The 13709-nt window shown below is 41.5% G+C and overlaps 1 protein-coding gene across 1 annotated transcript in view; it reads right to left on the reverse strand.

The window, feature by feature from the left end:
- LOC128889199 (uncharacterized) overlaps window positions 1-3140 on the reverse strand; it is a 423312-nt gene extending 420172 nt beyond the window's left edge. The window contains exon 1 of the mRNA XM_054146613.1: window positions 51-3140. Coding sequence (XP_054002588.1) covers window positions 51-3140 — 3090 coding nt within the window. The remainder of the gene's footprint in view (window positions 1-50) is intronic.
- Between the last annotated feature and the right edge of the window lie 10569 nt (window positions 3141-13709).

Consider the following 13709-nt stretch of genomic DNA (forward strand, 5'->3'; position numbering starts at 1 on the left):
GGCATCATGCAAAAATCAACAGAACTCGCTGATCTCTCGAGTATCCTTACCTCCGACTCAGGCGACTGAATGATCAGGGACGTTCTCGGGGGCTTTTCCGGCGGCACCTTCTTCAGGGTTCCCGTGAAAGTCGCGGTAGCGCCGCCTGGCGACGCAGCGGCGCCCTCGTGGCCGTCGATCTGACATTGAAGCCGATGGAACTGCGTGAACGAAACACGCGACGTGTCGGAGCGCTCGAATTGCGGCAGACACGGCAACGGCATCTGCGACATGCTCGGTATCTGTATAGAATTTGGGTCGCCGGTATCGTGCTGAAGCCTCGGCGACAGCTTCTCGCGGACAGACGATTGGCAGGATTGATGATTAGAGTTCTGTGAATAGGAGGCAGTCAATAACGTTTGATGATGACTGTGCGAGGGATGCTGGCTCTGTGACGCGCAGCTCTTATCGGGCTGTTCCTGGTGGTTGGGCAGTGAGTTCGATTGGACCTGATGGATCTCGTTACCGATCGCATACTGTTGAAAATCCGCGGATCTTTGCAGCTTATCGCAAAGCTGATTCTGCGCCTGGAGGCTTTGCAAACGCGCCTGGTAGTCGCTCTGCTGATGCTGGAACTGAGCAACCTTGTCCAGAATTTGATTCTGGTTCTGAAGACACTGAAGCTTCGCTTGGAGATCGCTCTGTTGGCGCTCGAATTGGCTGAGCTTCTCGGAAATCAAATCGAGATTCCGTTGATTCTGTAACTGCTGCTGCTGGGCCTGGAGGGAGTCAGGCTTCTCGTTCTGGGAGTCGAGCTGGCTTTGAAGATTATCCGTTTGGCTCTTGCTGTGAGTCAACAAATTACTCGAGATATTGTAACTCTTGCGATGGCTGTGTATAATGTGATCGACCTGATCGTTCGGTTTGTTCAGGTTCGTGTCACCGAAGTCAGTCACCACGGTCAGGACAGTCTTCGTGTCCAGTTTCGCTTCGCTGAGAGCTGGATACTGGTGACATATGTTCGGGCTGGCTCTCTGCGACGGAACAGTGCTGACTGCTGGTCCAAGATTAGCTACAGAGCCACTGATAGGCTGGTCGTCGAACTCCTTCCTCGACAGCTCCATGTGCTTCGTTAAATCGGCGCTGACATGTCGAAGATGACGACGTTGCTCCATTATCGTGCTCTGGCTGATATTAGGCAACGGTTGGAAAGCGGACTGCGTCATCCTCGTCTCTTTCCGTTCCTCCGTTTGATGCAAGGGCCTGGAATCTCTCCTTTCCTCCGACTGATTGCGAGAACGCGGGCTAGTAGACATCATCTGATTCTGAATTAAATTCTTCTCGTGCTCCTGTCGTTGTCTCTGCTCCGCCCATATCGCCAGCTCCTGTCTAGTTTTCTCGAAGTTTTGATTCACGAACGAGGGACTCTTCTGTCCAGCACGGTCCACGGAAGCTTCGCGAATCGGCATGAACGGCATCGGCGATCTCCTTACGTCCTCCATTCTTTTTCCTTCGATTGTCATCGGTGATCTTCTATGCTCCTCGAAGTAATCAGACCGTCTGTTTTCTTGCGGCATCGCCACTCGCTGATTAGGGCTCACGTTACCCCACTCGGGCTTCCTATCAGCCCCTATGCTCTTCCTATTTTCCTGTCTCGCATCGAAGGCCATCGGCGATACTCTCAAGCTCGCGTCCAATCGCCTTTGATCAGGCGGGTACACTTGATTGGCTTCCACTCGTTTCGGATCCGCCATGCTCGCGGGCTTCCTGGCCGGTATCAATATTTCTTGATTCGTATCGCCGGGAAACGTGAAAGTAATCGTGTCGTTTCGACGCGGGAAGCTCGACGTGACGTCCACGGAAATAGATTTCCTGTGTTCGGGCCTGGCCACGTACAGCCCGCACTCGGTGGCCACCGCCTCGCATATCTTCTCCCGTCCAGGTGGATCACCGTTGGTGTCGACGTAAAGACCGTCCTGCCTCGTCCTTGGTGTCTGATTGATGGTCGCCAGGTATCTTCTCTCTTGTCCGTCAGCGATTATCTGCGTGCCTTGAACGATTATCGCTCCTTCGCTGCGGTGGATCTGATCCTGAGGAGGATTCTGCCCGGAGTCGTACTTAGGCTTCTGTATGCCTGGAACGTCGACGCTCGCGGACTTCCTGTGACCAGTGTCGTGAGTGATCTTCGAGTTTCCTCGCGGAGGGACCATGGGCTTGGGTCCACGACTGGGTCGATCGGTGGTAGCGATGGCGATGCCGTGAGCAACGTTCTGAGCGATGGGTTGAATGATGGGCTGGGTCTGGTACTGACCTAGGTCTTGAGAGAATCTCTGCGGGTTAGGGGACTGCTGACCGAACTGCTGAGCTGAATAGATGCCCGCATGGGGATTGTAGGGGACTGGATTCATAACTGTCTGAGGGTACTGACTGTAGGAGTACTGAGGCTGCGAGCTAAATTGATAGCTAGGGGGCTGAGGCACTACTACTCCTGAGAAATATGGCGGCTGTGGACTGGCTGATTGAGAGGGTATCTGAGACCCATGTTGCACTGTCACGTATTGACCCTGGCCAGCGAACACTGGATTCGTCGCGCCTCCTTGGTACAGAGCTGGATCTCTATATGTAACGTCTCTGGTTACGTAACCGGCTCTCTCAGCGTACTGTGCCTGCTGAGGGTACATCTGAGGTCTGATCTCGAACTGATTTCGTATCTGGGTGTACTGGGTCTGGTCGTAATCAGGCACGAATTGAGGGTGAGTTTGGACCAGTAGGGTTTGAGTGCTGGTTTGAGAAACGTGCTGGGTCTTCTCGATGGCGGATTTATCTTGAGTGTATTGCTGAGGAGGAAGCTGTCCCGATGGGGGGTGTCTATCCTCAGGGAGACCTACCACCGATTGCCTTCTACCACCTGGATATTGACCGGTCTGAGCCTGTTGCTCTTGATTCTTCCCTGCGGTTTGATTCTGTTGTGGCTTGTCTTGCACGAACCTCTCGTACTCGATGGTCCGATTCTCGAAGCCATTTGAGAGATCCTGCTTGGAGTTGTCGGCAGGCGGCTCCGCTCGACCGTTCTGACACGTGGTCTGTTGGTTCTCCATCGTCTGATCAGCTTGGTTCTGTTCCTGGCTGTCGTTCGCTTCACCCGATCCAGACTGCGACATACTGGCGGCCCCCACCGACGGTCGTCCGCCGATGTAGCCGAAAATTCGCCCCAATCCGCACACCGTGACGACTTACCGAGCAACTCTCTGTTGGAAATTTAGAACCTCGTCTGAACGCAATCGCCCTGGATTGCGTTTTCACGCCTCGTGGATTCCGCTAGGTCGACTTGAGGCATGTAAGCGCCGATATCCGCCCGTTTTCTCCACGTCGAGCGCCTGTTATCTTTAAAACCTTCTTCTTTTCACTTCCTTGGTGGATACCTGAGGTACAACTGATTCAGAAAGGATATCCCGAACGTCGATGAAATTCAGGAGAAGTTAATTTTATTGATAAGTTCTTTCCTTTGAGTTTTATCAATGTCTTATATTTTGATGAATTTCTTTGAATCTCTTAGTCAGATAACTTGATTTTATTTATATGCTTTCGTATATTATGTCTAGTAGCTTCTCGAGTGTTTGATCAATGTCTTGTTTTCTGATGAATGTCGTTGGACTTCTTAGTTAGATAACTTGACTTGATTTATAAGCTTTCGTCTGTTAGTTTCGTTAAGGTCTCTAGTTAGACAACTTCATTTTATCAATAAATTCTTTCCTCTGTGGCTAGTGAATATTTTCTTAAATGTCAACGAACCTCTTTTAGTCTATTTAGACATCTTCTATTGATGTGCTTAGTACTAGCTTTTTAAATATCCATGAATTTCTTTTACAGTCCCTAGTTATACGATTTGATTTTGTTAATAAATTCTGTTCCTTCGTGATTAGTAAATACCTTCTTAAATACCGACGAATTTCCTTGGCAGTCCCTAATCGGACAACTGGATCTTAATAATAAATTTTTCTCTTCAAATCCCGTTCTTTTTTTCTCTAGAATTGTCTGGTTTCTCTCCGTTAATAAATTGCAGATTCAGCGAGTAATTTCACGTGAAAGTTTTAAGCATTTGTACGAGCCGTTCTTTGAGCCCGAACCATGTGTTCTCCGTTTCGCGACGCGTAAAGGGAAATACGCAATTGCGAATGTAATCTCTTTTATTGCATCCTTTTGATTCGCTCGCTCTTTGTCTCTCTCTCTCTCTCTCTCACTCGCGTTTATTTTTTTTCGTTTGCACGAGACTACATCGGGAAAACAAACGGCCCTATAATCTGGTGTCGTCTGCGATACTGTTTTTACTTCATGGTCTCCTTGGTACGAGACAACGGGAACAGCATTACGCAGCAGAACCGTTTTCCCTCTTACCCCTTGTTTTCCACGTTGTTCGTAAATACTCGTCGACGCTGAAACGACGTGTCTGCACGCAAAAAGTCGCTCGTATTTCTGGATTCGTTTTGCTCCACGTTGGAAGTCACGACGCGAAACGCAATTTAAAAAGCTCGCCCGTCGACTGTCGCTGACGGTACGCTCGACTTTCTCTTAAAATATTGAATCCCCTATCTATGATTCGACGTTTGGATCAGCTGCTCGCGGATATCGGTTGCCGATACGCCGGACACCGATTCGAAACGACGCGAATCGATCGCTTGTAAATTCTTCAAAACGTTAAAAGTACTCGTTGATTCGTTTTTGATTCTCGTGTGTTGCGCTTTTTGATTATGGTTCTGGGCAGTTTTCGTTGGAGAATTCGATTCCCTTTTCGTTGACTTTGACAATGATTGATTTGTTTGATCTGAAAGACAGCATTTGATTTTCCTTCGGATGTCATTTAATCCTTCATGACGTTTTCATTTTGTGAGAGGGATTTTGATGTACATTTTCATGTTTCGCGTGGCGATGTTGGCGCATGAGTCGATTATCGATGGAAATGATCTGTAAGAGAAGGGCAGGAAATTTATGATATTTTTCGTAGACTTTGAGAAAAATTGTCCTCGTAATATTCGGCGTAGAATGAAGCGATGAAAACATTTATTATTTTTATTAAAATGTTTTCGGAAATGGGTTTGCATTTGGAGAGTAATCTTTTGTATTAAAATTGAAGATCTTATAGAAGTACATTATATAAGTTTGCTATACAAACTTTCATGTAATACATGTAAATGTATGTTTCTTGTGATCATCAATGTTCTAGTTGTTTCAACTTGAACAGCTTTCAATTATCCAACACCAGTTTGTACAAAAAAATTCGTAAACTGAAACTCCATCACGAATTCCCAATAACAGAATATTTCAACCCAAACGGAATTATAATTTCCATTTCAAATCATAAGTAAGAAACAAAATCAACAAAAACTCCTGGATGCAGTTGTTTGTAAATTAATTTCAACTGAAATGAAAATAAAGTTTATTCGTTTTCTTTCGTGCGCATTAATTTAGCAAATTGTTTTTACGCGCTAATTAACAAATTCAATTGTAGCGTTCGTAGATTCCGAGAACGATTTTAAATCAAACAGTTTAAGCACGAGCGAGTAACTTCTTTGGAACAGCGAACTTAACGTCGGTTAATTTTTTACCCACACAACCTCGTCTCTGAATATTTATTTTAAAGAACCAAACCTGACCCGAACTTTTGAACGGTGCATAATTCCGAAATTTAATTGAAAAATTCATAGTCGTTCGAGTGTCAGGACGCGGGGCTCCGAGCCATCAGGGAAGTTTGATTAACAGCAGAAAAGTTTCGCTTAAGTGATAACTGTTCCAGAAAATGTGGGAACGGTTACGAGCACGTTCGTCGGAAAATTTAGCAATTTTTGACCGAGTGACGCGTCGAAAGCACTTATTCGGGAATGATAAAAGCCGTGTCCCCTGCAGTGTTCCATACAGGTTGACAATCCGTGTTACGAGTTATCGTACAATGACAGCGCGGAACAAAGCACTCGGCGCTTCGAAGGCGATCTGTTTTGCTCTCAGGAGTGCGAATTGTTTTCGTGATTTCCCAAGCGCCTCGTGATCACTTCAGTTTCTGGGAGCTGGACCATCTTTCATTGCCGGAAAGTTACTTCGCGCGAAACAGAGACGTTGAAAATTTCTCACTGTCTCGGGAAGAATCGTGTATTATCGCCGTCCGTCTCGCGCCATCAAATGTTTACTTTTTTTACATTTCTCCGCGGTATTCGATCGACGGGAAAACTAACGACGACCGAACCAATACTTGGAGCAAAGTTATACGTCACCAATTAATTAAAATATTTGGAGGCACCACTTAGAACTTGATTAAATTTGCAAATTGCAATGGAATGTGCGACAAATTTGTTGCGGAACATTAATGTAAAAATAGACTGAGAAATTATAAAAATATGTGTATGATAACATGAACGAAGTTTCAATTACATTTCAAAACGAGGTAAGAATAAATTTATATTATTTTTATATTTATCATTAACATATTTTTAAATATTATGAGAGTTTCGTTTAGACTACACGTCTATTTGAATACTTTCTAGTTTTTTTTTAAACAATCAAAATTATATAAAAAATATAAGGTAATCCATTGAGTATAGTTTAGGTGAAAAATTGAAAGAATGAAAAGAAAAGCTTGATAATAAATATAAAGTAATTAAAGATACACAAACTTAGATTTAATGTAATGTTTTCTTTACTAAGAATTGATAATACTCTAATGCGTCCATAAGTTTGTGTTAACGATCGGAGATATTCCCCAAGTGATAGATCTATCAGAACGTACTTTATTCTCTGAAAATTGCAGCGAGAAATCGAACGGAAGGGGGGACGAAGAGTTGCCCCATTTATTTGAAGTAAGCAGCAGCTGCAGCTAGTTTATGAGCCACAATTTTGAAACGACGAGCGTAGAATTCGGAGTAATGGATACTTAAATGCTTTAATTATCAACGATAGGTGTTAAACTCGATGAGCCACTATTTATCAAGAGGCATCGTTCCGAGAACCCGGAATGGCACGAAATTGCTGCAAATTGCACAATGCTAGATGAAATATTGAAGACAGGAGCCAAATTAAATTCTGTTTTCGTTTGGTTCACATAGGAAACCTTGTCTTAACATACAAATTATTAAATCACTTTATATTCTGTTTCAACGTTGAATACCACACATATATAAATATTACAAATTAATAGACAATTTCTAATGAAACAATTTTTCCTCTATTTATTATACATAGCAGCTTTTCAAAATTGCAGATGTGCTAATTATTATTAGTTCACCCTATGTTGACTGGATTTGAAGTTTTAGGTGAACAAACTAGCCCTTCAGCCCGCAGGGCTCCGCGCCACCTTGGCCTTGATGGCTATACCCGCACATCTGGCGACTAACACCCTAAAACACACACGCCACCCCTTTGGAATCCGATACCATCTTTAGGTTAAGCGGTGGATCACGCAGATGCTACAAACTGAGCTTTGACCCGAGCTCGGAGACGTGCGGTCCACCAGATCGCACAAAGGGATCATTAATTAGATATACCTAAAGCTTCTTGGTCTATTCCACACAGAGGCTAATACTTAACACTCTGCAAATTAATTCTTTGGTTAGATCCACCAGCCAAATTCAGTTAAACTACTTCAACTATATGAAAGTAGATTGATTAATCAAAGTGTGAGAAGTATCATGTGGATATCCTAGGTAACCTTAATTAGATCTACTAACTGTCAAATTGCTAATATTATTTGATGAAAATTATGGTATCAATCTAGAAAATTGAATCTGGAATTTATAATATCCGCGTGAAGATTCTTTTCCAAGAAAATAGTCTTTTAAAATCCACTGGGTGTACGTGCACTGAACAATGGCGTTATTCTACGTGAAATCGATCACCGTTAGCACTGAATATCAAGGAACTTAATAAAATTGAAATACGATGTAGTCACTGTGAAACTATAAATGGTTTAAGTCGTTATTTTGCCGATATCGATTTTCATTTACAAATATTTGAAATGGACGTTTACTATGTTTTCTATATTTTTATCTCGCGAACCGTCAATCCTACGTGATTGGTCTCTTTTTCCTTTCAATTAAGAAGAAATGGTCTTTTCGAATAAATTTTTCATTTTGAAATTGAAGTCCCTTTCAAACTACGAAAATTAATAACGAATTCTTGCGTTGGAAGCTTTGGAATCCTACGCTTATTAATTAACAGAATAATTATAGAAATATGTCTGTATTATTAATTATTGTAATATCCCTAGAAAAAAAATTTAATTAACATCGTATTCGTATCATCAAAATTTAATGTTCACTATGAATTCGATAGAAATTAATAAAGCATACAAGGTAAAATATCCCAAGTGGTACTATTATCTTTTCGTTTGTTGTAAAAGGTGTCTCGGAGACGAAATTACAATTTCCACTTATAATTTGCATATGAAACAGCACCCAAGCGGAAAGTAGACGATAAAATATCTCAAGCGGCGCAGTTTTAGCAACTCTCCTCCAAATGAAATTTCCGATACAAGACAGCTTAATCCTACTAAATACGCCGGAGACGATTGTCGGATATCCCGTGGGATGTTCTGCATAGTAGAGAAGCAAGCAGTACCGAGGGAAACAGATCTCCGAACGATAAACGATACACCTTTCCCATTACTTTAAACCAACGTTTCCGCAAAATCGACAGTTTCAACCGCATCGCTAATTCACCGATTCGCCATCAGCTATCCATTGTGCATTCCACCAATCGTTCTAAATTGCTCTAATTGCGCCGCGGGACGTCGCAACGCTCTGCATTATTTTTACTGTCCCCCTCTATGCCGGCACGTATCGAACCGTTACTAGACGCGAAGGAAACGCGTCACAGGCTCGTTTCAGTCGAATGACAAACAACGTAAACGTATTCCTTTGAGCGTGTCTCAGAAATTTCCTGAGAACGCCAGCAACTTGCTTTCGCGATGCCAATGACTCCTTGTATTTATTCGATCACTATATAGATGTGTATTAAAGTTTGGAGATATACGTGTAATATTCGAGAGTCAAAATGCAAGTGATTTCGCGATATTATAATAATTAGCCAGTGAATTTCGTGCGCCAATAGCGTATGCTAATCCCGAACCGCTAAACATGCATACGTAGATAAATACCTCATAAATTAATTCAACAGTATTCATACTTTATTCTGCATACGGTTGCATACGATTTTGATATTCATGATCGCTGCTAATGCATCAAACCCACAAGTTAAATAATAATATATAATTTACAGAGATAGTTGGAGTATAGAGATTTGTGAGAGGGGTTTTAGGATTTCTATTTTTAATAGAACTTAAATAGTACGAAATATATGAACATTCTTCAATATTCAAGATATTGGACGACACACAGAGTGTTCAATTATTTTTCATGCAGGAGTCGTTCATACAAATAATTTTTCTCTTTGACGTCAGAAAGATAGATACTTCTGCGAATAAAGAATATCTTTTATTTACATTATTTTAACGGGTAACAAATAGAACGTATATAGTATGAAATATAATACATACAATTCCACCATGAAAGTAGATGTTAAAGGCTCTTTCAAAAACCCTTTTTATAAAGAGGCCCTAAATTAAAATTCCGAAAGTTTGAAAGTAAAAATAAAGACTTGCTCGTTCCAATTACCTCCAATTATTTTTAAAAAATTCTCTTGCTAGCCAAACACCGGACGAGTAAAATAGATCGGAAACGGTAAACGGCTGCCATATCACTTTGATCGAATGCAGCGAAGGGGGTAAATACCTCCGAGAAGAATCTTAGGGGATCCCCGTGCTCGGAGACATTGAGTTACGACAACTACTCTATTCTCGCCCCGACTATTTCCCTCGAAAGTGATTCGATGGCGATTGGCGATCCATCTAACTCGAGGTTGACGAGAACGTACACCGTGAGGAATTTCCAGCGTCAGCGAGGACAATTCCTCGTAAACCGAACGACGATCCGACGCCGTCTCCCAGCTTCGCGGAATATGAGCTCGTTATTCCGTCAGAAAGCTCGCTAACGATGACGTTTTGAGAGTCATTCGGGAAAAGGCGATTGGGAGTCGTTAATAGGGCATCAAACATAACGTCTCTGCAGATTCGAGAGCATATGAGATTAATTGAGTCGTTTGGTAGAGACGTGCCTTCCTTGATTATTATTAACAGTGAAGGTGAAATTAACTATTTTGCAACTTCCTGTGTGGCAGGTTTTTGATGATGATATACAAATTATCTGGCATTATTTAGTATTTTGAATATTTCCTTATTTACAAATTGGTGTGGAAGTTACTTCTTTATTATTATTTCTTTTTGAGTCATGTGAAGGTACAGCTAAGAAGAATAAAGGGTTATTTTACAATAGTTGGTAGAATAATTTTTACAAATCTGCATACATTATGCCAACAAAATTTCCATACCTTCGCTAGTAGTCGTTGAATGTCTCATTAACATACCAATTTGAAGTGAAGTCCGAGACGTATTTTGCGATGAAAAATTATATGATACATGCTTAATTAATTTTGTACGATCGCGTAATCTTATTTCCACGTTCAGGTTCTAATCACCAAGGCCCCACCTGCTCGTTTAATCGAGGTTCGAGGAGGTCATTACTTATATTTACCGACATCAGACATTGCCACTCGAGGTGGAACGATGATAAAACTCGCGTAACGAGATAATCGATAATCGCGTTCGTCAGATTACTATTCATGCTCGCAGCGGGTACACCGATACCGCAAGCCTTACGTAAAATCCATTTAGGGGATGAATCGATGGAACGATGTCTATACTTGTGGAAAACGCAACACGGTGGATCCTCGTGGCGTTATTCGAGCGGATGGGGCCCAGAACGAGTCAAAATGCAATCGTTTCTGCCGCGAAGAGCTCCAGAAAGTATCCAAGCGTATTGTTACGAGTGCTGCGTATTTTCAATGGACCGTGAAGCGTTCGGGAAAATTTCGTTTCAGATTTCCCCGACTGGTTATCCGATTAAACTCGTTAGTGTACTTCGGTGTCTATTAAGTATTTTGTAGACTTAGTCGGTCGATCGCGGATTTCGGGAACGGTGAAACTTGTTCGTGCAAACTAGGAGCTGTAATGTTTCCTGAAGCTTCTGGTTTGGACCTTGTCATTCAGCTTTCCGAGAAACCATCAATCGTGACAAATATAAGTCGATTGAAACTGCGCATTTTTAATGTAGTGAGTTACTGTTAGAACATTTTCAAAGTAGAAGTTCAATAATAATAAATTTGACAAGTGGTATTTATATGAATAAATTACAGGGAATTTTGTTTGAAATGACAACTAACCAAAGCGTTTAATTCTGTGCTCATATTTAATTTTATAAAGTACTACAATAGATTGTTTCGAGTAGTTCACTGAAAAATATGATTCGTTAATCGAATGGTTAATGGGGGATTTATAAATGCTTAATATGGGAGAAAATTAACATAATTAAACATTATTAAATGGTACCCAATGCAGACTGAGTTTTCCTCTGAAAGACTTATCCTTGTTCGACTTCGTACGAGGTCTGGCAAAAACAAAACGAGTCTGAACAATTAGTCTGGGTAATACCCTCTCCACATTTAAATAGATTACGTAGTCCTTTGTCGGCCAAACAAGGACTCGTCCATTCAAATTTGGTAAATAGTCTTTGTTTTATACCTTTTTCACAAGGCGTGTATTGTCCTGCTTCCTGGAAAATGTGTTATAGAAACCTAAAGCGGTCTGTTAGCGTGAAATTTTTAATTAAATCGAATAAAACTGCTACTGATATCATTTTATGTCAAATAATGTTTATAATAATGCTCTGATCATGATGTTGAATTTGTCTATTGCATTCGAGCTTAATCATTACTTTTACGAATGCAAATTTTTTACTTTAATTGCAATTATGAAATTTACGTTTGAAGGCAACTCAAATTCACTTACATACTAGTGGAAACTAGTTTTTTTATTATTTCACACGAGCTCCTTTATCCTTCTCACAGAACCAAAGAACGAAGAGTCGAATCTTCACCAACCTTCTTCAGCCAATGACACCAGAGGATTTTCCATCTGTGACTTCGTATTACCCCACGAACTAAGAAGAGTCATGAAGGGGACCCATTTTGACGACGACGGGGACGTAAAGAAGCGCACGACGGAACTCCTAAGAAGCATTTCCAAAGACGAACTTTAAAAATGTTTCCAAGTGTAAAAGAAGAGTATGGAAGAGAATAAACCACTCTGGGGAGTCCAACTTTTGAGTTGTGTAATTGTTCAATAATAAAAGTTTTTCCGGTGTGCTCCTGTATCTTTTTCAAGCCCTCCCCCTATCCAGTCGTGTATTTACACGGTAGACATAAATTAAACAGAGCACGAGAAAATATTTCTCTAATTTACCTTGCAAAAACACATAATCGGCATGCATGATGGAAATGTTTACGTTTCGTCATGAAAATAATTGGACAAGATCAATGTAGCATGCAAATGCAATTTAGTAGTTTCATAATTACATGAAAGATTTCTAAATAAAGATTGAATGATTCAAAAACGTGTTCGTCAAAGTTCTGTACTATGTATTTAGTAAAATAATTACTGCGTATTTAATCGAACTATCATCTAATCATCCTTCGAGCTCCACTTTCTGGATGATAGAACAAATTCCGACGGATTGAAACAGAAGAACTTGAGAAGATCGATGGTTCAGAGATGCACCTATCGACCAGGTTTTTTCCCCCCCAGCGCTATGTACGACGGAATCCATATCGAATTATCGAGTTGTCATTCCTGGGAGAGAGTTCACCGGAAACTGACGATAACGCGAGGTCGTGGAATGGACCACGACCGAATTACACCAATTTCCTCGGTCTCGGTATAGTCGTCTGGCTATCAGGAGTGCGATCGACTGTCGCGATGCATCGGGATCAATTGAAAACGGCTTGAAATCCTATTACTTCTCAATACTACAAAACACGGTGACCCAGTCATTTCAACATTTATTTCCGAGAATTTTCAATTCCCTTTTTAGCCATCCAGAGTAGAAAGATTATATTTCTGTCAGACGGGATGCAAGCGTATGGGCAACTCGAGTATCGATGATTGGATCCAAGAAACGACGGACAAAATCGAGGAATGAATCGAGTCGAGTCTTTCGGAATAAATGCGAAGCTTTTCTATCAGAGTTTTTGAGAAAATGATAATGAAAGTTTTTGAAATTAAAACTGGAGGTTTTACATGAAAAAACGGATAAAAAATGTTGAGAAACATTTTTGCATACGTAGCTTCGTTTTCGAAAAATTCAATCCTGAAGATCCATGAGATACGAGTGTCTGACCAGTACTTGCTGGTTCTACTTGCCTTGTAGATATATTTTACAATGTATTTTCGGCTTTAACTTACATTTAAACGGATTGACATGTGGAAAATAGGGCGCGACTCGAATAAAACCTCACCGTTGTCATAGTTTGTATATGCCAGTCTAAGTAGAAACAGCGAGTAATGGCCAGACACGTCAGCCAACGGACAGAATGGCACTCGCGTGAACAAGTAACATGAAAAATCGACGCTGTAAGGAGCTCAGTACAAAATACCTTTCTTGTTCATTAACTGCAATCGCAGAGCTACCATTATTTTCTACCGTCGAACCACTCCACCCACAAATTCCCCTAAACCGCGTAACCGACGACTCGTGTCGGTTCGCCGTGATCCAATTGGCGTAAAACCAAATTCTGCC

This window comes from Hylaeus anthracinus, unplaced genomic scaffold (genome assembly GCF_026225885.1).
Source record: "Hylaeus anthracinus isolate JK02 unplaced genomic scaffold, UHH_iyHylAnth1.0_haploid 11997, whole genome shotgun sequence".
Lineage (NCBI taxonomy): Eukaryota > Metazoa > Arthropoda > Insecta > Hymenoptera > Colletidae > Hylaeus > Hylaeus anthracinus.